Genomic DNA, 25,480 nt, shown 5'->3' with positions numbered 1-25,480 from the left:
TTGACTATAGAGCTTGTATCCACTTTAGGGTAACTAACGCTGAAACTAGAGCCAGACGGATGATTTGACTTTTGTGAAAACATCACAGAAAACGTGTCCAGAATTAGTTTTTACCACTTCAACCTGTCTTACCAATGCCATTAATTTGTTATAGGCAAAAATTGTCAAAGGTTTTAAAAACGCGTTGTGAGCTTGAAGATTGTAAGACTGTATGTTTGAATGTAAAAATATGTTTAACTTAAATTAGGAAGAAAAAAGTACTGCCGAAGCAGACAACCCAGGTTAGAGAAAAAATGTGGAAGATGCAAGGCTCGATGATACATGATAGAAAGAACGCTGAGGAAGGCTCACTAGGCCGAAACGCGTACGTTGTCTGCTCGTCAGAGGTAAATAAATCATGTGAAAAGGACATATATTGAGTGCTTGCATTTTCTTCTAACTTAAATTAAGAAATGTTTTTTCAAATTGATTTGAGTTGACTTTGTAAGTTTTGAACAAAATATCGGTCACCACTCACCATATTGGTAGTCTCTAGGACTGTCCAAAATCAGGATCGGCATCGGACCCGAATTTCTGGCATTGGTCAGGCTGTAGCTGTACTGCCACATGAGAGAGGAGTCGAGGACAACCTGTGCTTTCTCTGGAGTTGGAACATTTTTACAGTTGTCCCCCTGAAACTCAAGAGAAGACTTTATATCTCCGTATAGATGATTATTTTGGGGAACAGGCTACATTCTCTGACTGTTGAACCCACTTCAGTTCTGAAACCCTGCTGAAATGTGAAGTGTGTGTGTGGGTGGGTGTAAAAAAAAGTGCAGCAATGGAGCACTGTGCACAAGCCGGGGAGAGGGATATAGAGTTGACATAAGACTCACAAATGCCACAAAGCAACATTTTTTTCACAATACCATATATATATATTTTTAAACACACACTAACATATTCAAAATTCACAGTTGAGTTAGTTTCAGGTGCAATTTATGTCAAAACGAACTTCATGTGGTCGGTTGTCTACTCTATGACATAACGTATGAAATAAGGTTTCAGACCGATCTTTTAATCTCAATCTCGTAATTTTCTGCATAAAAAAACCCATCTGGCTAGGGATTTCATTGTTGAATCGTGTCCTGGTTTTGACAAGGCTTTGTGCTAAAGGAACAGTCAGAGCCTTTAGTACACATACAGTACACAACATGAGAGGCTACTGCCACTGTGTCACGTCACATCACTGACAAGCCACTCTGCCCCACTGGAAACCTGCTTGTTGAAATGTTCATTTGACAAGGGTCACAGTGATTCATCAAAGTGTTTGTTCATACTCACCCACCCAGCTCCAGCTCTCCACTTCACAGACTCCACTTCTGGCTCCCAGAGTCCTCTCCTTCTTTATCCTATTTGGGCCCCTTGGTTTTAAGCCTGCACACTGTAACACTACTGTATAGGGGTGCAACAGCTAATGAATTTAATTGATTAGAAAGTGTGTGTGTGTGTGTGTGTGTGTGTGTGTGTGTGTGTGTGTGTGTGTGTGTGTGTGTGTGTGTGTGTGTGTGTGTGTGTGTGTGTGTGTGTGTGTGTGTGTGTGTGTGTGTGTGTGTGTGTGTGTGTGTGTGTGTGTGTGTGTGTGTGTGTGTGTGTGTGTGTGTGTGTGTGTGTGTGTGTGTGAGAATTTTGCCTACATGCCCAAAATAGGGACGCCGGGGTTAAAGTTGTTTTAAAAAGTGGTTAAGCACATTTCTATGCTAACTATGAATAAAAAAGATTATTAAGTGTCCGCATAAGCAGACTCCAGTTCTGGCACAGTCCCCTATTGGAGCTGGAAGCTGATTAACCACTCTCAAATTGGCCCAATCGTCTCCAAGTGTGCCATTATGCCCATATTAGGGCACAAGACTTGCAGTGAAGTAGGTATTTGGCCGACCCCTGATGGCCCACCAATGATTCTTCTTAATGTAAATTAAAGGCCTGTTGTTGTATTATTAGACTTGGTGTCAATCAATTTTAATTACTGCGGAAGAGTGTTCTGCGTGCCTAAATGCCAACTCTTCTGTCAATCAACCAAGGCTGTGATTAGTGGCTTTTGTTAAGTGATGTCGGTGTGCTCGCTTCATTAATGCGGCATTTAGAAGACTGGCAGAGAGATGCTCTGAACAGAGTCCCTGACGTCATTTGTCTCTGCTGATAGATTTGTCATTGTGTTGTTGAGTGATGTTTCTGCCTTGGCGGTTTGACTGCACCTCCCAGAGATACTGTAGGTCTACTCGAATAGCTGAACCTGTGTGCCACAAAAATGGCAAGGGGCCAGGGCTGGTTGATAAAATGACATTAATGAAATAATGATACTTGATAGCTTTATTTCCGCATAATGCAGTGGTTTTCAACCTTTTTCATATCAAGGCCCATTATTTATTCAGATTTAGCCTCTCAGACCCAAAACTAAATAATATTTTGTTATTGTTGGAAATGATTTTGTCCACAATTCCATGCTGTATTGATGTTGGTACCATAGAGATAACAGGAAAACGTTAAATAACAATTATTTTACATTCTCTAATTCTGTAGACTTCTTGTAAATTAAGTAATGCAGATGTTTTGCAATAATTGTACTCTTGAGAATGTAAAATTAAACCAAATGGACCCAGGAGTTAAAGATCTAGAAGGGTCCATTTGGTTATCATTTTCAACTTTCCATCATTTAGCTGTGGACCATCTGGAATCCCCTCAAGGACCACTGGTGGTCCCTGGACCACTGGTTAAAATCCACTGGTAAAGGCAAATGCAATGTGCATTCTGGCTTGGCCTTCCATTTCTATTCTGGCAATGACACCATTTGTAATCCAATTAGCCCAATTTGCTACATTTACTCTCTTTTGGATAATTCTGGTAATAAGTAATAGTCTGTCTGTAGAAAAAATTAATACAAATAAACAAAACGAAAATTGGCCATTTTAATGGCCGTTTTCAAGATGTTTTGGCCATTATCTCTGGAACGGAAGGTCCAAATTATGTTCAGTTTAAAGCCTGTTGGATGTGTGACTTTGAGGACATTAAGCACATTGATTGGTGGCCCAGTCAAAATTGTGTCTTGTGGACCTGAGTTTGAGTATCACTGCTGTAGGGTGTGTGTGTTACTGCTGTAGGTTGTGTAGGGTGTGTGTGTGCTGTAGGTTGTGTAGGGTGTGTGTGTCGGTGTGTGTGCTGTAGGTTGTGTAGGTCACTGTAGGGTGTGTGTGTGTGTGCTGTAGGTTGTGTAGGGTGTGTGTGTGTCGGTGTGTGTGCGCTGTAGGGTGTGTGTGTGTCAGTGTGTGTGCTGTAGGTTGTGTAGGGTGTGTGTGTGTCGGTGTGTGTGCTGTAGGGTGTGTGTGTCAGTGTGTGTGCTGTAGGTTGTGTAGGGTGTGTGTGTCGCCTGTGTCGGTGTGTGTGCTGTTGGTTGTGTAGGGTGTGTGTATCAGTGTGTGTGCTGTTGGTTGTGTAGGGTGTGTGACTGTGTGTCAGTGTGTGCGACTGTGCATGCACAAAATACATCATTTGCACATCATTTACAGGCGAGCCATTGAATTCTGTGCAATGGAGTGGAAATGAAAGTGAAACGGCATCATTTTCTGTTTCAATAACCTAATCAAGTTTCCAGAGAGTTTGCAAAGGCTTGGAGACCTTTGCAAACATCTCTGGAATGCAAATAAACTTTGCACAAAAAAAATATAATCTGTCATTATACCCAATCCAATCGTTCACATTAACTACCTCCTAAACATTTTGACATTTTGCTGATGTTGCTGAAAAATACATTATCCAAAAATCCATCTCAGCTCACATCACATGTCATATTCATTCCAATTGCACACAGCAAAAGAAATGGTTCCTGGTCCTCACATTTTAAGTGGCTTCTGGATCAAGCTTAGATTGAGGGATATACTCAGGTTAAAGTACGTTTAGGCATGATACAATGTGTGTAGTCAATGGAAAGTCTTAATAAGTATAGTATGCAGGTGTGTATTCTTCTGGGGGGTTGCGACTGCGAGTGCAGCTTACTGAGTTTGAAAGGAAAGATACTGACTTCAGAGAGGAGTGAATGACAGAGGTGAAATTGCTTGGGAAAGGATCATGTGAAATATCTTCTCTCTCTCTCTCTCTCTCTCTCTCTCTCTCTCTCTCTCTCTCTCTTCCTCCTCCTCTTTCTCTCTCTTTATACTCATCCATCCAATGAAAAACATACAATCTGCGTACAATATATTATAATAATTATTATGCTATTACAGTATGTTCTTTTTCTTTGTGTGTGTGTGCAGCCATGCACCAGGTCCTGGACACTCTGAGTGACAGCACCAGTTCCACAACAGCCAATGACCTGGATCTTATCTTCCTTAAAGGCATCATGGAGAGTCCAGTGGTGAGTGGAGCTCTGTACTGTACTGTATTGGCTATTGTATTGTATTGTATTGTACTGTACTGTATTGTGTTGTGTTTAAAGTATACCGTCTGAATGTAGGCTTGCAATGTTCTCGTCACTATGAGTCGTACAGCAGGCTATATTGCCTCTGGCAAAGGCGATGATCGCGGTTACAACATTTGTTTTCCTGGTGAAAGAAAAAATGATCGCCACTGGCAGTGGCGAAATAATTTATTAATACGAAGTATATAGAGTTAATGTATTGTTAATGTCACTGCAACACATGCCACAGCAAATTCCTTCCATTCGGTGAATCTCTTACTCTGAGTATGTTGGTCCGTTTAATTCCTCCAAACAAACTCATAGTGACAAGGCAGCAGTTTTTGTGCATACAGTATGTGAAGACTCGGACCCCTATGATAGGAACCGTACTCGGACCTCCTCAGGAGGTGGTCTGAGTTCGGTTCGCTTCAAGCCCTTGTTGTGGTTCACTTAACCTATATGCATTGAGAACACAGAACGCTCCAGGTTCGCTTTTCCATTGTGTATTAGCCCTGTAGGGCTAATACATGCTCTATGACCCTTGAAGAAACTAGACGGAAAGATGGCCGCTGGTAACACTAGCAAGGCTAGTGGATGAGGATGACTACAGTAGTTTGGTCCAAGGAAGTAAACATTGCACTTCTCGAGATATGGAGCTACAATGCACAGAAACACAACAGCCTTCCTCCAATTTGCAGTTCATATGAAGGCAAGGGGCTTCATTAGGACTGCACTGGAGTGCTGCGTCAAATTATAGAAAAACCATGACAAACGTACTTTAACACGTGATAAGATGAGAAAAGCCGAAGAATACTCAAATAACACATGGCCATTTTATGACAAACTGGACCGTATTCTATGTAGAAGTACCTATGCTAAACCAAAGCAGTACAGGTCTGAGCACCAGACTGAGCTGAAATGGACCAAAAGGATTAAAGCTAAGTTTTAGATTTACGGTTTGGCTTAGAACAAGATTAGATGGCTTATTGTGCGTCTTAATTAATTAAAGACTTGAGGGAATCAATGTAGTTAAAGGGAAACACTCATGCTGTTGATGTGTATTTTAAGAGATGGTTTTCATAGCCTGTTGAAACAATACAATGTATGATACAATTCATATAGACAAAAACAATTCCCTGTATGTCTTCTTCCATTCTTGGCGTAACTTCAGCCTGATGGTGCATTTCATGGGCCGGTGCTGTCCCGCCATGCCCAGATGGTTCTATGGCCAACATTACATCATCCTGTTTAATATTTTATGAAGTCAGGATCACTGTTGTGCTGCAAACACAATGAACAAGGGCAAAGTCACAGCCACTGTGGCATGGCTGGGCAATTAACCCATACTTTTTACATTTATTTCGTTATCATTTCTTATTTATCATATATATAAGATATCATATTTTTTATAATCGACTAAAGCGATAAGTCTGATTAATCACTTAATCTGATTAACCACTGCATTATACACTTGCATACAGTATGGTGGTATACACAAATATTGGTAGTTAAAATAGTTCATTTAATCGCAATCGAGGCAAAGATTTGAAATAATCGCTGCAGTCACATGGAACAGTCCTACACTGTGGGTAGTGTTTAAAAGCCAGGAAGTAACTAGATTGAAGTCAGTAGGTTGTAGTGTTGGGTTATTATTTTTCCAATTCTTACAGTTTTTCATTGTTTCATTTGGTGTTGGTCACGTATAACCCCCCAAAAATGAAACTAACTGTGTGGACTCCTGAGTTGGAAAAAACAAACCACAATGAAATATTAGTCTTCTGGTCCTCGGGATCGGCTACTCAGCTACTGTACACTCAGAAATATGATATGAAATGTATTTGTATTCACACATTTTCAGGTGTGTATGCTGTGTGTGTAATATAGATTTTTGTGTATAGCTTATGTTGAGTATAGTGGCCAGGTGTGTATAGCATTGTGTGGTGTGTGCATGCCGTGGGATATAGCATAGATATTTGGTATGTATTACTGGGATATTCAGTGTACATCTGTAAGGATGACATACATTTTCAAATCCATGTTATACAGTATTTACGCAGGGTCTTGTTTGGCCAACTGCCCAGACATTGGATTTAAGCCTTATACTGAACAGAAAATCACTGGAAGCTTATCAGTGAACTTTCTCCAAGGACAACAAGCCTTCCTCTAACAAAATTCAGCAAATCGGTTTCTTATACAGATAGTTTTTTATTTATTTGTTCATAGTTATCTGAAATCTGATTAGAAATGCATTTTCAGGTAACTTCATCTCAATCAAGTCCAATAGGTCACTTACTGTAAATTGATTTCTCACATGTAGAGCCAGGAAGAGATTCGCTGAAATCTACAAATGTAGCCTTTGGGGGAATTGTGTTGGTTTGTTTTTGTATTTTGTATTGATTGAAACTAACTTATTTCCAAGGTCAACACACTAAATGTATAGGAAGCACTCACACGTACAGACAGAGGGCGGCACGTACCTTGTGCCAGAGAGCAGACATTTGTCTCAGATTCACCAAATCTGAAGCTGCTCTAATCAATTTTGTTGATCAAGGTTGTTCAAGGAGGAGAACTCAGGTTTTCAGAGTTTAGGGCTGTTTGAAGTGAAGGAATACGTTTGGGGGAGCTTCACGCGTGCTCTCAGACATGCATTACAGGCTTTCAAGAGTGTGTGTTCTGTTGTGCTGAGTTAGGAGTGGATGGCAACCAAAGTGTCCATCTGTCCAATACTTCTATTGCAGGAAGAACCCCACTGATTTTGGCCTTTCCTTTAAAGGCCACTTTAGGGCCAACATTTATTTTTCTTTATTTATTTATTTTATGTTCTAAAGGCAGTTTGTAGTTTAGCCTTTGCTTTTGTTTACATTACGAGTTAATATTCAATATGAAATATACCCCCTCTCAACTAGGGAGAATGTGGGGCTCTATATTCCTGACTATTCAGTACATTACTTTGCCTTGTAGCCGCGAGGGTCCGTGGACAGCGGATGCACTCACAGTGCTGCACATACGACTGAAGGACTGCTGACATGGCGAGAGGCCATTATGAAAATAGGTCTACTGTCTGGACCTAGTTAACCATCTTGCGTCATCAAGAGCGGCCGGTTATGTGTAGCGTTTAGACTTTTGTTCTTGTTTTACAAGTACTCTATTCAAATTCAATGTATTTTTGTTGTTTTCCCTGTTGTGAGAGGACCAGCAGTGTCTTGTCACATTTTTCCAGATTTCATTCCATTCATTGTTTGCCTAGTGTTTACTCCATGTGCTCTCACATAATATGAGTACGAGTGACCGAATGTATCACTCTTGACAACGTACAGTAACATCAGACATTCTGTGTTGCATCAGCGGTTTCTTCCAGCTGGTTGACAGTGACACACACACACACACACACACACACACACACACACACACACACACACACACACACACACACACACACACACACACACACACACACACACACACACACACACACACACACACACACACACACACACACACACACAGTCACACACACACACACAGGAGTGGAGAGTGGGTGGCACTTTGCAGCTCGGAGGTGCCGGTATTGTGGGAAATACCAAACACCATTCTCTGGGGAGGGTGGAGGGTGGAGGCTGGATCCGGAGGTGTGCTGTGTGGTCTCACTCAGTAACTCGGAGTGCTATTTTCCGGAAGCGAGGCAGAGATGGAAACTCCAAAGGGAGAACAACTATATATAAAAAGCTTTCTCTCTCTCTCTCTCTCTCTCTCTCTCTCTGTGTGTGTGTGTGTGTGTGTGTGTGTGTGTGTGTGTGTGTGTGTGTGTGTGTGTGTGTGTGTGTGTGTGTGTGTGTGTGTGTGTGTGTGTGTGTGTGTGTGTGTGTGTGTGTGTGTGTGTGTGTGTGTGTGTGTGTGTGTGTGTGTGTGTGTGTGTGTGTGTGTGTGTGTGTGTGTGTGTTCTCTCTGCTTAAGTTAAGTGAGAGAGAAGTAGAAAGAGAGAAAAGAGTCTGTTGTCTTGATTTCTTTCTCCCCTTTGTGTCTCTTCCCTCTTTCTCTGCCTCACTCATTCCCTCTCACACATGCACTCCCCCTGTATTCTATAGTCCGCTCCTCTCAAGGCTGATTGATTTTCCCTGATTGATTCCCTTAGGATTTATGTGCGTGTGTGTGCGTGCTTGTGTGTAAGAACAAGATACGGCTGTTTGTTTATATGCGAATGTGCAGTTGTGTGTGTGTGTGCGTGTGTCTGTGTGTCTGTTTGCTCCTGTGGTATCGACGTATTTTCTCATAAAAGCTTAATCTGCTGATGCGGGCTGTGAGAATGCTGAAGGCCTCACTGAGGTATGTGAAGAGGATTTCAAACACTAGTGCCCCCCTCGACCCCATGGCAGGTCTATAAATACCTTGGTTTTATAGTGAGGTAGCACTAAGATGGAGAAAAATGGAACAAGTCATAGAGTGTGTGTGTGTGTGTGTGTGTGTGTGTGTGTGTGTGTGTGTGTGTGTGTGTGTGTGTGTGTGTGTGTGCGTGTGCGTGTGCGCGTGCGGCTGCACGCTTGTTGTAAACCTGCGACCTTGCTCGAGTCACCAGAGTATGTCGCATTCAGAACCACTCGCCATGTGCAAATTAGTCTAAAAAGATGATTAAGCCTGTAATGAGCGAATATTGAGTGAATACGAGAACCTGAGCTATCGCCCTGCAAAAAAGCGCTTCAACTGTAGATCATCATCTGTTATCTCGCTGCCACCAAAGGTCATTGCTTGGTTCGGTATCTTAGGAAAGAATTAGGACTCCTGAAGTGCTTTGAAGTGACGCTTCATGGCACTTCATAGAGTGTTTTTAATGCTTGCTTTTAGAGGTGCAGGCAAATGCTCTGGTCATCAGAGCATCAAACAGAATGATGGAGAGGGAGACAGCATATGGTAGACGCACGAGCGAATGCACCACGGGACCATGATCTGAGGTCAGAACAGTGAAAAAAGGTGGGTTTTCACAACCTCAGTTCTTTATCTTTTCAACCTAAATCCCAGGCCATGGAAAGTTACAATAATAAAGACATTGCAGTACATACACGCACAGGCTCAGTTATACACCAGATATACAGTATACAGTATATGCTGCTGCGTGTCCCTAGATGTCTGTTGTGAATACTGAGCGGTTGGTCTAGCAGGGAATCTGTGGTGTCTTGTTGTCTGAGGGCCAGACACTGACAGCTTGTTCCATCAGGTTGCCAGGGTCTCTGCCAAGACACACAATGGACCTGCTGCAGCCTCACAGAACCGCTGTGTGTGCGTGTGCGCGTGCGTGCGTGCACGCGAGCGCATTCTTGTGTATGTATTTTTGTTGTGTAATTCTTCTCTGTATGTAATGTGTGTGTGTGTGTGTGTGTGTGTGTGTGTGTGTGTGTGTGTGTGTGTGTGTGTGTGTGTGTGTGTGTGTGTGTGTGTGTGTGCGTGTGCGTGTGCGTGTGTGTGTTGATGCGCCACATCCCGTCTCTCCCTCATCTTCTGAAACAAACAAGCCATGGCTGCCAGACTGTTGCAGAGGCCCAGGGGACCCTCCTCCCTGGGCTGGCCTGGCAACGTGAACTCTCATAAGCAACACAGCTCACTGTCAGCGTTGCCATGTCTGTCCATTATAAATGACTTTGGGCTTGTTTTTCTGTAACGTTGCTTGTAAATATTGATAGTTGTGGGTTGCTGTTTTTTTGGGCCTGTTTCCCAATGTTGTATAAACCAGTGGTTCTCAAACGTTTTCATGTCAAGGACCTCCAATTTATTTATTTGTCCACCGACCCTCCCCTTCTAAAAATATTTTGTGCCAATTTAGTTTTTTCTCCAAGATGTTCTTTTGAAAATAGCAGATCTACAAGCTCACAACACAATGCTTTGTGAGCTCGTAGATCAGCTATTTTCCAATCAATATAAATACTGTGGCCTATAGTCGCTTCTTTTGGGCTTGTTTAAGTTGTTTTCACAGACCTGTTTTCGTAAAATCTGGCAACACTGCTCACTGTCTGTCTTCTACTCAGTGTGCCCTCGAGATGTTAGGAAAAGCTATTGTGTAATTATGTTGTGTAAATTATGTATAATGTGGGTTGTATAGACAAACAGTCGAAGCATGAATAAGTAATGTGGCCATGTATCTTATTATGCAATGAATGAAATGAGCTGGTGTTGATCAGGGCAGGAATTTCACGACGACCACGGCGGCCATGGCCGTCGTTGCCCCTCTCTTTGGCCGTGTGCCCCTCGAAAAATGATATGCCCAGACGGCCACAGTGGCTATGGTGCCCCGACCGGCGCCCACAGCAGTTCATTTAACCGTTTTTCCTCTGCACAATTTTCCAGTCATTATGGTAAACAATGTTCCCGCACTTGAACACCACAGATATATTTGTGTATTGTAGTTTGACAAGTGGTTTGATTCTTTTGCGTTACCAAAACAAACATAAATGTACTTTTGCGTCGCATATGGATAGTGCACTTTCACTTTGTGTTGACTTATCTCCAGAGTCCTCAGTCCTGCAGCCCCACAATGGAGAGATGATCTGTCACCTCTCTACAATGCCATATGCCAGTCTAGCCTTAAAACCTACACCTCAATTATTCAATATATTACTTTAGCACAAAATATAGGCTTTTCTAAACCAAGCCCTCATTCAAAAGTTATGTAGGCTGTCATTGTATTTTCCGTGAATTAACTGTGAGTTAAAGTTTAACCCAGTGATCCCCAGCCATTTTAATTTCAAGGACCCCCAAATAAAATGTATATGAATTAGCCTAGGCCCCTAGGGTGACAGGGTCCTAGGCCATTCCATTATGATTTTCATGTTACAGACATGTTTACAATATTTTACAACAGTAGCTACTTATATTTTGTTATTTAAAGCTGTGATTATTTATTTGAGAAGCACTGTTCTGAACCGATGTTCGCCTTGAAATAAAATAAATGTAATCATCCTATAAGCTAAAATAATTATGACCGGGGACTTAAATGTATTGTTTTAATTGATGGCCTTCATGCCCTAGCACTCGGCCTTTGTGCCCTCAAAAAGTTGACCACACTAAAGGCCAAGTGGCCTTAGCTTGCCCCTAAAAGGATGAAATTCCGGGCCTGGTGTTGATGTGGAATATTAGCACCTTAACTTGCATTTTGTTGACCCGTAGCAGTGGTTCCCAAACTATGAACAGTTGCTGAGACACTGGACATTATGCTGAGTTCACCCACGACCACAGTCGGCTCACTGTAGTGCTTTCATTTCTTTGTAATTCTGCTGCATGAACAAAAAGAACACACACCACACACACACACACACACACACACACACACACACACACACACACACACACACACACACACACACACACACACACATTGCCATGACTGGACTGCACCTGCCAGTTTGAACTGTAGAAAGCAACATCTGTAAAAATGAACATGCATGCAATAAAACCTATTCAAGTATTGTGTAAAGTATCTATAATACTGTATTACTATTAGAGAGAGGGGGGGGGGGGGGGGTGAGCTTGCTAAACTATAATGATAGTGATATAGCCTAATACTTATATCACAATACATAATACATTTAGCCACTTGCAGCTTATATATGGCTGTATGCAACCCTCACTCATACTGTCCCGTGCACCTGCATGCATCGGGTCACCAAAATAATTATTTAAATTAAACCACTGGTGATCAGCTGGTCCAGTCAGTTGGCTATTTTTCATTTTTATCATTAATGGATTGTGATTGTTTTGTTCACGCAACATTTGACAAATGCATTCCATCACAGTGCAACTTGCTCACTTACATTGTAAACTAATACAAATCTATGAAAAATGTCCAGACATTGTAATGATATTTAGTTGTTAAATTATAACGGTGTATAGCAGTGTACAGTATGTAATTATTTTTGGTTCTAAGACTGCAGTGCCATCGGCATCAGCTAATCAACAACAAGACTGTTTGGGAGGTAAATCACAGATTTATTTCACGTAACCACTAAACTCATAGATGTACCCCCAGGGCTACGTGTACCCCATTTTGCCAATCATGGACCTATAGTATCACTTGATGTCAAACCAAGTGTTGAATTTCAAAGTTTCATTTCAAAATTTGACCTTCAGTGCATACACCAAACCTTTGTCAACATTTTACTATGATAGCATTGATTTAACATTTTTGTGTTTGCTTTTCCCTTATTTTACAGTTTTCTACATTATTTCAGACCAGACAATGTACCTCAACTAGACTCAGATTTACTCATTTATATTCACAAGATGTTGCCTTTCTCCCAACTCGCATAAAAACTCTCATAAAAACCTCCCAGAGAAGCAAGTGTGACCCCTTCAGTGACCGTCATTGTCACACCAGACAGAGTCAGTCACTTAGGAGTGGTACAGTATACCCTGTGGGACATGATAAGGCCATTCATCGCCATCAATGCTACTCGGCTCGAACACTGGCGTGCGACAACTGAAGCTATGTTCAGTAAAGATTCCGACCCCTTGTGCACTATTGGATGGATGAAGTGAAAAAATCATTTTCTTTACTTATTTTTATTGCTTCCCAGCAAGGAATATAATATCTGACTTAGTTTTAGTATCTGCAAGATGTACTATAGACTAGAGGGAGATTGGACTTCATTGTATTTACAAGCAGAGGGCACTGGGTTGCTTTATGCAGCACACAGTCCTTTTTATGCTTATTGTGGTCGCTTTGCATTATTGTGCCCTTTTAACAACGTTACTAATTATAACCAATAGGCCCACAGAAGTCAGTAAATATTTTATGATGAATTGGTCAGAGGATTAACTACTTGCCGAAGAGAAACACTAATGCACCTGAAAGCTATAAATTCTGGTTTAAAGGTCAGATCCAGAGGATCAGGACGGACAAGCCCAGGATAATAGGTAGGGTATCATTGGACTGTGGGGCGATTCTTGCACTAAGGATACATCCTTGAATATAAAATCCACATACAAAGTCACCTGTTTAACCAATTTCATGGTATCCCTATTTTGAGCATGGCATTTAATTAGCTATAGGAAAAAAATGAATTGGACATGCTTGAGTGCTCTCCCATATCTACCCATAGATTGTTTGAAGGGCTCATATTTAGATTATTTAGCTATATATGTAGCAACATTTTGTTTTAAAAGACATTTTAGAAGGCGTTTTTAGAATCACTCTCAGGTCTAAATAGGTTAACCTCTTATCAATTCATCTTAGACTAATTGTCTGCAACAATGGCTGAGAACGGCAGCATGAAAATCCAAGTGCAACTTCAGTGTCTGTGAAACAGAAAGCTTAATGGGGGAAGTTGAACAAAATAACTGAGATGCTGTTTGGAGGTCTGGCGTCTCAAACAAAAAGAAGAGAGGGTCAAAAGGTCACTGCTGCAGTCAGCACTGTTAAGTTCAGAGCTGCACACATTCAAAGAAATAAAGATGACATGACGGCATGGCCTCCCCGTCCAATCTTTAGCTATCGTTAGTAAGTTGCTTTGTGCGCAGTTTGTGAAGCTGCACAAATCACAATGTGGTGTTCAGTGGCAAAGCAGCACTATACAGGGGAAAATCTGGATGGCCTTGTCCCTGCATTGACAAACTGGCTGCTTGTAGGCATGGCTACTCAGATTAGTATGGTGACATCTCCTTGGGCCAAATGAAAATGCAATATTTACAAATATTTCACCTATAAGTACTGTAGTGCTTCACAAGTACAATATGCTTTGCTTTTCACTTCACCAGGCATTTCCTTGTTGTTGTGCCGTCTGTTAACAACCTCCCTATTCTGGAAATGTCATAACAGGCAAACATTAGCAAACATAGTTGATCTATTCTTTTTTTTCCCAACAATGTATTTATTTTCCTTTTACACACAAATGACAATACAAATATACCAAAAAAAACAACAACAATGAACAGTACAAGACAATTACTGATATAAAGAAAGCAAAACAACAATAACCAAAAACAACAAAACAAAACAAAAACAACAACAACAGCAGCACTACTCCTCTTCAGCTCCATCCATTAAATGTGACAAATTATTGTTCTTTATGTATCTTATAAAACGGCCCCACACCTCCTGAAACATTTCTTGTTTGTCCTTAAGAATGTATGCAATCTTTTCCAAAGGTAAACATAAAGACAATTCCCTGAACCACTGTGTAATACTTGGTTTGTCTGGCCTCTTCCAGGTCAATGCTATCACTCTCTTAGCTTGTAAAAGACATATTAGTTGATCTATTCTACAAGCTCATGACACATCTGACTGTGGCATCAGCCGGCATGTTGTGAGTTTAAGTTAAGAATGTTCGGTTCATTTCTGTTTCTGTTTCATGACATCACGTAGTGAGGTTAGTTTAGTTTGGTCTTTATGTTAGGGGACAGTCAGACATACATGCAAACATACCCAGTTATGTTAGGTGTAAAAAGGGAGGCCAAAAGTGAATTCCATATGTGCACAGAATAAGTGCCACCACCACCACTAGAGGAGACGAGGCGAGTCCAACGCTCTTTCCAGTTAACCAAAAGATGACTGGTGTCCTCAGAAGAAAAATGAGCATCGTCTCTGAAGTCACATTTATGTCTAATTCGACTTTACTCACGTGTCCGTGTCCTCCAATGGGGCCAAAGTAGCCATTACGCATGTTTATGGACTGTCACACTCTTATACAGTTACCAATTGTGTTGGGATTGATTGACCATGTGTCCATTACATTTTTCATTTTGAGAAATGTATTTGTTCAGTTAGACAGAATACAGCAGTTGAAAATGCACAAGTTCATCCATCCAACATAAACAGGCTATTGCAATTCACTGAGAGTAAGAACATCAACAAATCACCCCATTTAACCTGGAAATTTGTGTTCGTCAGGCAACAGATATGCATCATATTACTTCTAGTTTCTTTTTCTTAAATGCCCATCTTTGTGTAGAAAGTCATTAATTATGCATCATTATGTAATATGTATACCCCGCTTCATTCGGCCTGTGGTGGCCCTGTTCCATGTCATGTGTATCAATATTTAATTATTTACACTTTGGTCACTACCTGTACTATTAATAACATTGGTTGCGGAAATGTCATCAAGATACTTGATCCAATTCAGTATATCCTAGTGCAGTGGTTCCCAAAGTGGGGTCCGGGGACCTCCAGGGGTCCTTGAGGGAGTTCCAGGGGGTCCCCAGCTAAATGATAGTTAGTACACTCTCAGAGTTAAATTAACATTGAGAGTGTACAAATTGAGAGTGTACAACATTGAGAGTGTACATTCCATTTGTACACTCTCAGAGTTAAATTAATATTGATTTTACAATATGAATTGAGGGTCCCAGAGATAGAAATGCCATTAAATGGGGGGGGGGTACGTAGCCTAATGCATGTCAAACTGGGGGTCCTTGAAATTAAACGGGTTGAGAATAACTACTAGAGCCGTAAAAATCTTCTCTTATGGGGGTCCCTGGCTGGCATACCTTTTTAAATGGAGGTCCGTGGGCTAATTAATGTCAATTTGGGGGTCCTTGACATGAAAAGGTTTGGGAACCACTGTCCTAGTGTGTGTAATGAACTAACTCTGTGGACCAGTCCATCACAGAGCCAACACATAATGCCCATTGGCATTTTAGATTAAAACAAATAGCAAAACATCAATTGTCCTTTCCAAAAATGATACTAATTTGGATCCCTTGCCCGTTTCTGGTTCTTGTTCTTCTGTGCATCAACGTTCCAGGCACACGAGCACTTCGAGGAGCCCAAGCTGGAGGCGGTGAGAGAGAACAACGTGGAGCTGGTCCAGGACATCCTCAAGGATCTCACTCCGCTCGCGCACCACAGCCAGACGGCAGACGAGCTGGCTCGCATCCTGAAGGAGCCCCACTTTCAGGTCTGGAGAACGGGGCTTGGCATGATCTCCCATCAGATCAGATCAGGGCTGGCCTGTGAGAGACCGCCTTTCATGCCACAACCTTTCATCCCTTTTTCAAAGTGCCGACTGATCAGCCTTATCTCACTCGGCCAGTGTGAAACTGTGAATGTCTCTGAATTTGCTCCCTTTAATGTATTTTAAATTAAATTGTGTGTTCGAAAAGCTGTATGAAACTGTACCGTACAGACCAAACACTGTGACCCTCCTCACTGTTACGTTGCATCACTGCCATGTGTATGTTGATATGTACTCGTATCACTACTGAGCCCATGTCGGCGAGACAAATTCCTGTAGAGCAATATTGTTCTTGGTGAATAAAATATATTCAGAATCTATTCATCATCACCATCCTCAAGACCCCCAGTATCTCTTTCTCTTATTTTCCCTCAGTCTCTGCTGGAGACCCATGATTCGGTGGCATCTAAGACCTTCGAAACCCCTCCTCCGAGCCCCTGTGCCTTCATGGATGCAGCCTTTAACAACCAACCCGTGCCTCCTGATGCGGTCAGGATGGTGGGCATCCGGAAAGTGTCCGGGGAGCACCTGGTAAGACCCACTCAACGAGTGAGAGCTCTTCTTCTCACTTGAACTGTGAAATATTTTGCTGTGTACTGTGTACTGGCTGTTCCCGCCTTATCTAATCTATAGGATCACAGGAGCCTGGGCTCTGGATGCACTGTGGGCCTGGCCTTGTACTCTTTAGTACTATTGAGACTGCTTGTTGTGTTGTGGACCTACTGTATGAACTGAGCCGTGTTCATGTCACTTTGGGGACGTTAAAGTGGCTGTAAAGCAGTAATTATATCTATAATTATTTATGTCTTCTCAGTTTTCCATATTTCCACATTACTTTACTGTATATCAAATATGAAACGGTTTTGCTGTAAATCTACTTTTAACACTGGCCCGGTTGCTAGGCAACGCCTTGCATACCCCCAGCACCAGGATACGTGCTCATGCACACCATAGGGTCCCATTTAAAGTAGGATCTTCTTTGGCGGTTATCCCTGAACAATGCGGCACTGTCCGCGGTGGTGATGATCCATCCGAGGTTCGGGTGTGATTTGTGATTTTTTTTTTTTTATCGCATCACACCCGACATGTTAAAGTTTCTGGCGAATCGTGAGCTACTGGTAACATTAGCCGCTCCTTACAATGGCGGTCTCCAAGCCAGGAAACCAGAAATGAAACTACCCAAATATGGGGAAATAGCCTTGGCATGGCTTACCTACCCTTTGCTGCCACCTAGTGGCAGACAAAAAATTAACAAGCAAGCCACAACTGTCTGTTCTCTCTGTCCTGGACACGGGGATGTGTCTGCTGAATCTGTCTGGACTTCGGGATCGGGCCTTTGATTTGATCTGTTGCAGTTGCAGTTTCCCAGGATGCATTCTGGGCCACATGGAATGTGAAGTGGTTTACCTAGTTATTTGAATATGTTAGTAGATTATGATGTCTTTTATGAGTAGTGTTGTGTCATGGTCTTAACTTGGTGTGTTGACAATTTTGGGTGAGGAGAATGAGTTGTTAACATGTGTCCCGCCCCGGGCCAGTGTAATAACTGGATGGAGGGCGCACTACAATTCCCAAACCTATGAACCTATAATGGCTGTTTTAGCTACCCTCTCTGCAATACAGAGAGCCTGTGGACTATTTTATGTATTTATTTATTTTCTGATTTAAATATACCTGTCGTCATGCACACTTTCTCAAACATAACTAGAAATGCACTCTGTCGAGGTGCCAACTTGCACCTTGTGCACACAAGTAGGCCATACATGGCCATGCAAGTACTGTTACTAACTAATGTCTATTACAACTGCTGTTCTAAATCCTTTAGACCCGTTATTGACCTTATACCTACCTTGAAACGTACCTTAGTTACGTCACCTTCAACAGCCAATAAGGGACCACCATTCTTACCCCGACATACTGTACGTACATACTGTACATACATGCATACATACATACATACATACATACATACATAACCAGCCGATCACCAAACGTACCTTAGTTATGTCATCAAGAATTTTGGTCCCTTACTGGCCGGTGGACAACGCCGACATACAGTACATACATACCCAGCCGATCCCGCTAATTGGCCAGTGGACAACACCGACATACATACCCAGCCGATCACAGTACTTGCCATTTGGCTACTTAACCATTTGGCTAATTCTAGGCATAAGACATAACCCATGAAAGACTCAATATATCAGAAAAGATACAAAATATTAGCATAATATAGATCTCTTTTAAGTAAGCTTAAAACGTTGGCAATTCCCCTGAAAACGGACCTCAGGACCTTTATGATGCCACCTTTTCATCTCAATGAAAGTTAACCAAATCAATAATGTATTGTTGGGTTGTAAAGGTTTCGCTGCAGGCTACACACATTATCATGATGAAACTGGTTGAAATAAAATCCAATGCTATGTGAGCTAGTTCGTCTCAGTATGAATTGTGGTTTATTTTGTATAGCATTTAGTAGTGTGACTGGTTTTCTGAGTGGGAGAGGTCATGGGAGACCTTCCAGGCAGTAGTCTGCCTAGCTCACAAACTACAATCTGGGTGTCTACAATGTCTGTGCCCTGTACGTCTGGGAATGCCCATATATGGACATTTTCTTCCCTTTTTTATGTTTTCGGGCCGGGTAGGGCGTAAAATGTGTGTGAGGCCAGGCGGGGCCTCGGGCCAGCCCAGTTAGGGCCCAGGTAGGGCCAGGCCTTAATTTTCGGGCCCATTGAGAACTCTAGTTTTCGCCGGCTGCCGGGGCGTTAGGGAACTAACGATTGGTCCACTGGTAGGATTTCCATTACTGTGGTGTCCACTTGATTGTCACCGTTGTATGTCTCCAGCTTGACTCTGTTTATAAAGACATGACTGGTTGAGGTTACTTTTTGGAAGACGTTTTCGAATGCAGCCTCATCAGCATATCACCCATTGCTCGTCCCCAGATTCTGCTATTTTGACCTTCAGTACAAGTCTGTATTTAAAGTATGGAAAGATTTTGTTGCATTTGGCACAGCAGTCTGCACGGGGACACACCTTGTATATGCAGTTGTCCTGTCGAATGTCGATAACCTTTGCCACTACTTTGTAGTAATCCACCCATTCTCTCTGTCCCTGGGGCGCATTCTTCATTTCGCCCACGTTTTTCCAGTTGGCCTTGGCTACGATATTGTGTGACCAGGTTTGTGTCAGGGGTTCGACGTTCCATACTGTATATGGAGATATAGGGGTTTGATGAGGTCAAATCAACATATGGAATGAATTCTGTACTGGCCATATATGGAGCGTGTCTTGAGTGTACAGGGTATGATTAGGTCAGATCAACATATGGAATGTCAGAACAGGTCAGCTGTATATATGGAGATCTAAGGGTTTGATGAGGTTAGATCAACATATGGAATGAATTCTGTACTGGCCATATATGGAAGCGTGTCTTGAGTGTACAGGGTTTGATGAGGTCAGATCAACATATGGCCATATATGGAGCGTGTCACGAGGCGTGACTGACTGAGGGGAGATGCAGGTTTTCATTGTAAACTACGACGCAATAAATCAATACTCATTGAAACTATAGGATGCCAGGCCTACAAATGAACCCGGCATCTGTCTACATAACATGCTACCGGTACAGTATCTAATTATAAATTACATTTGGGTTCCACTCCAACCAGATTAATTGACCCATACGGTGACGTGACTGGGTGCAATCTTGGCACTCCCCTCGGTATGGCGCCCTGGTCGACTGCCTGTATCCTCGATTGGAAGATTTGTCTCTGGACACCAGCGACACGCAAAACAAAGTATACATCAGGCATAAATCATACAAATGCACAGTGTAATACCACGCAATTAATTGCCCTACAGCACTGTTCTTTCCTGTGAATCCCAATACAATTTACACTAGTCATGTTCAGGCTGCCTACATAACATACAGTAAGTACGGTAAGTGGCCTTGGGAAACAGTGGTTCCCAAGCCATGTGGATTGCACATGCATTGCCCCACTCTAACCCCAAGGCTGATTTTCCCGTGTGTGTGCATGTGTGTGCATGTGCAGGGTGTGACATTTCGCGTAGAGAACGGCGAGCTGGTGATCGCCAGGATCCTCCACGGCGGCATGATCGACCAGCAGGGCCTGCTCCACGTGGGTGACATCATCAAGGAGGTGAACGGCAAGGAGGTGGGCAACGACCCCAACCTCCTGCAGGAGATGTTGAAGGACGCCAGTGGCAGCGTGGTGCTGAAGATCCTGCCCAGCTACCAGGAACCTCACACCACCAGACAGGTCAGCTAGCTGAAGCCTTACATGCACAATAGGAATATTGAACCACTTTAAGGCCTATATGAGGATCACTTTAAGCCCTATATACTTGCTGATCCTCACGATTGTCAGCTATTTTCACTACCGGTATTTATTTTATTTATTTTTATCTTGAATTTCGTTTGAATTTCTTTGACATTTTGTCATAATTACATGCCCAACTTCGGAATGCCAGATTGAAAATGGTCAACGGAACGCCTCATACAATAATGACATGACACATGGAGGAGTCAAAATATAGCTCCAAGCTGTAAATGAAAGTAAGAGCACAAATCAGAGTATATTTATTCTAGAGAGAGAGATAACTCGTGGCCAATAAGAAGATCTTAATGAATATTTGTACTTATGTTACACTACATGAGCATTAACCCATTTTTGGGCGGGAACCCCTTTTGGTGTTAGCATTATGTTATGCTTTAGCTATTGAAAAATAGCAGATCTACAAGCTCATAGCGCGCCACCGAGTGGCGCGCTACGAGCTTGTAGGTCTGCTATTTTTGAAAAATCAAAGAACGACTGACATAGAAACATAGCTTTTTCAGAAAACTGTCAGGATGTAGAAGACATTTTTAGAATCTGTTTTTTTAAATTATTATTATTATTATTATTTTAAGTTTTCATTTTATTTTTATTTTTTTTAAGTTTTCTACTGCGTGTGTGCGTGCGTGTTTTTTGTGTGTGATACAGCTGCGCCCTCTGGTGGCGGGCGGGTGGTGTTACAGCGTGACACACATGGTTACATAGTAGAGGCTCACTGGCATTCGCAATCACTGGCGTTCGCAACTATATTTATGAGAACTATATATGTCCCCATAAGTATTAGAATTCAAGAAATAGACATTGTGTAATTTTTCTGGTCCTCATAAGAGAGATGGATCTTCAGGTTTGGATTAGGTATGTATAGGAGTTATGCCAGATTTGTACTTAATTATACAAAAAATATTTTGTATAACCATTTCTGATGTGTCACACATCAGAAATGGTGGATCCGCTTTAAGGTTAAAAATGTCATTCATAAAATTGCCCTCAGAAAAATGTGATGTCCTCACAATTATAGTAATACTGTATGCGTACGTGCGAGAGAGTGTGCTAGAGAGTGTGCATGCGTGTGTCAGAGTGTGCATGCGTATGCATGCACGTGTGTCCTTCAGTTGTTAACCTTCTTCACCCTGCCAAGAATTACACAGCCGCTTCTGCAGCCTCTGCAAATGCAGCTTTTATAGATGGCACAGGCAATTCTGTATTAATACACTACCTCCATTACAGTTTTGTCACTTGTCCAAATGTTTTTCCTGAGATCTACTCCACTAATGGAATTTTGGGGCTCATACATAATGGATCAGAGTATAAAGGAGTAAGAAACGGCACCGAAACTCTCCCAAAAGGCAACTCTTCCACCCACGTTGACATCAGAAAGATCGTTTCAGTCTTTCAGTTATATCAAAGACTCCTAGGTTATTCACCATCTAGTACAACAGCATAGAAAAAGATAAAATGAAAGGGGAACGTCTGGCATATTTTGCTCCTTTTCAGACGATAGTACAAAGTCAAATCATCTGTTTGTGCACTCTCTGAGTTACAAATGGATAAAATAATGAACACTGAGAGTTGTACTGTGTAATGCAGGGATTCCCAAACCTTTTCAACTCAAGACCCAAAAGAGTGTTGTCAGTATTCTAGGATAGAGTACAGAAGGAGGTCGTTGAGTAGGTCTTTCCCTATTCCTTTTTGAGATAACAGGATGGCAAAGATTGGAAGGAGAATCCTTAGTGGTGGCACAGGTGAGAAAGCTCTAGATTTGTTTCTGCCTGCACATCAATAATATATATATATATTTTTTTTTAACTTTGTTTTTATTTCAGTTTAGGCAACTTCACAGAATTATAAGCATACATATTTCTTACAACTGCTTTTTTTTCACACAACCTGAGCTGTTTCATACTTTCACAGAATATATATATATATTATACACTCATACACACAAACAACTTCACATACAATTACAATTATTCACAATAAAACAAGGAAATAAAATACTACAATTATTCACCATAAAACAAGGAAATAAAATAAAAGTAGCGAGACAAAAAAAACAGAGCGTCGACAACAATGGGAAGTGAACAATACTGAGAACAGACATGACTGGAGACAGAGGAAAGCATATGAGCGCACCAGAAGGTCTGGGGAGAAGTGTGTTTGGTGAATTGTTACTCAAGATTCCGATACCTGCTACCTCATTAGTAAAGGCAGTACAGGACTCCATCCTTTATTAAATATGTTTGGTTAATAATACATTTTTAATGCTGTATTATTGTTTTTTTTATTTTTTTTTATTTTTTTTGTCTGTATGGTAGAGCAGGGGTTCTCAACGTTTTTGGCCGGGGACCCCCGGAAATGCTTTGGCAATGTCTCGGGCGCCCCGCCCCCTCCCGACCCCCAATATAAATTGACTGCTACAATAACCTTAAACCATTTTGGGCGGGAACCCCTTTTGGTGTTTTAAGCATTGTTATAATTTAGCTATTGAAAAATAGCAGATTTACAAGCTCATAGCGCGCCACCGAGTGGCGCGCTACAAGCTTGTAGGTCTGCTATTTTTGAAAAATCGTGAAAATAAAATTTTAAAAATAAATATTTTTTTTATTATTTTTTTTAAATAATTTGGGGACCCCCTAAAATAATTTGGCGACCCCCCGAGGGGTCGCGACCCACGGGTTGAGAACCCCTGTGGTAGAGTATGTTAATATAATATACAATTGGGGTGATTGTATTTGTTCTCCCTGCTCTTGAGACATCGAGATCTTGTCAGGTTTGACACTTATTTTGAAACAATTATCTTCCGCTTCTATATTTCTCCCCTGAGCAAGCAGGGGAGAGAGAGCTATTAATGGCTAAAATGTCAACACTTGCACATGAGACGTGGGTTCAAATGGCCTTATTGTTATTTCAATATCAAGATCATTTGTCATGCGAGAATAGGCACTGAATAAAGATTTTACTTACTTATACTTGATTAGATTGTAACAGAATATACTCATATAAACTATTTTAAATATACCAGAATATACTAGAATGTCCTCCAATCTCGATTTCCTAGCTCTTCTCTACACTCCCTTGGGCTGATACGACTGATGAAAAGATGGACAAGCAGCCAGCAGCTGCAGGGATTTTTCTCAGGACTGCCTTTTTTATGAAAGCCTCCAGATCAGTCGGATAGCATCACAATCGAAATCCTCAACAAAAAAAAGTAAAACGATTATATTCTTAGCGTTGGCAGTTCACTGCGTTTCAAAAGGCCCTAGACTTCAGAGTCTTGGAAACCATTTGAGGATTTCCAAGCTAGCTTTCAGAAGTAGTACCGTGTTCCTCTTTATCTTTTCTTAGGATATTAAGCTCTGGATGTTGGAGCCTAATTCATCCTTATTTAGTAGCAGCGTAGGTAGATTGTTTAATGCAGTGGTTCTCAAAGTGGGGTCTGGGGACCCCTAGGGGTTCCTGGGTCTGGGGACCCCTAGGGGTTCCTGGGGGTTCCTGGGTCTGGGGACCCCTAGGGGTTCCTGGGGGTCCCCAGCAAAATTAGTTAATATAGCATAACATGTCGCAATGCGACGCATTCTAAGTATGCAGGTCTGCTTTTTTATCTTGAAAAATGTTTTTTGAATATTTTTTAAACATTTTAAACAACACAAATCTTGTATTGGGGTCTCTGCTCCCTGGCACAAAATACTTTATTATGGAGGTCCACTGCATTAACACATACATTAATTTGGAGTTTGCTGAACCACTGGTATAATGTATGGAAGCATATTGGATGATTTCAGTTGTTCCCAGAAGTGCTCTGGGCATCCAGGCTATATTTCATATTTCACTGTCCCGTCTGTCTGCTACTGATGCTACTATGGCAGCTCAACTCCACGCGACATCTACATGTGTGCATGAGAGCATATACTTGTCTGGGTCTCTCTGCACAGATATTTGTTAGTGTGAGTGACAGATCTCTCTCTCGCGTACACACACACACACACACACACACACACACACACACACACACACACACACACACACACACACACACACACACACACACACACACACACACACACACACACACACACACACACACACACACACACACACACACACACACACACACACACACACACACACACACACACACACACACACACACACACACACACACACACACACACACACGGCTTACAGGGTTGGGGTTGAAGGCATTTTTGTTCATGTATCAGTTCAGCATGAGGAAACACTGTCAAGTGCAGGGGGGTGGTTGCCATGGCTACACATGTTGTCTCTGTTTCTCTCATTCACTATCTATTTATATCTATCCATCTGTCTGTTGATCCATTCTGACTGCGTGTAGCACTACACACTTATGAATATTACTGCTGCAACTATCAATTAATTGTTTTTGCGATTCCATTTTCTATTAATGGAATAATTGAGAGAAGTGCGTATTTGTTTGATATTTTGTACACTTATCCATTCATTCACACTTGGTCACACAGCTGTGACAAGCTCTGAAGCTCACAACAAAAATAGACAAACGCATTGACCATTTTTGACATGTGTTTGGCATTTCTGAAGATTTTCACCTATAATGACATGACCAATATAGGGATTGATTATTAATTGATTATTTTATTACATAACTGATCGATTTCCTTTTTACTTAACAACAGTGCAAAAAGTGACATAGTGACACAGAGAATTGACGTTTCGGACCTCAGACCACCATCAACACTGAATGCAGGTTGCCTGTGGGGCAG

At 41.7% G+C, this 25,480-nt stretch overlaps 1 protein-coding gene across 2 annotated transcripts in view; it reads left to right on the top strand.

Annotated features, from left to right (window-relative positions):
* mpp2b (MAGUK p55 scaffold protein 2b) overlaps window positions 1–25,480 on the top strand; it is a 79,886-nt gene that overhangs the window by 40,362 nt on the left and 14,044 nt on the right. The window contains exons 3-6 of one of the 2 annotated variants that reach the window (XM_079493394.1): window positions 4,287–4,387; window positions 16,156–16,308; window positions 16,741–16,896; window positions 20,421–20,648. In XM_079493394.1, coding sequence (XP_079349520.1) covers window positions 4,287–4,387; window positions 16,156–16,308; window positions 16,741–16,896; window positions 20,421–20,648 — 638 coding nt within the window. Of the gene's footprint in view, window positions 1–4,286; window positions 4,388–16,131; window positions 16,309–16,740; window positions 16,897–20,420; window positions 20,649–25,480 lie in introns of both variants that reach the window. The other variant, XM_079493393.1, reaches the window with a different exon arrangement.

The sequence above is a fragment of the Electrona antarctica genome (assembly GCF_951216825.1).
Source record: "Electrona antarctica genome assembly, chromosome: 22".
In the NCBI taxonomy this organism is placed as follows: Eukaryota; Metazoa; Chordata; class Actinopteri; order Myctophiformes; family Myctophidae; genus Electrona; species Electrona antarctica.
This window is presented reverse-complemented; position numbering and strand designations above follow the sequence as displayed.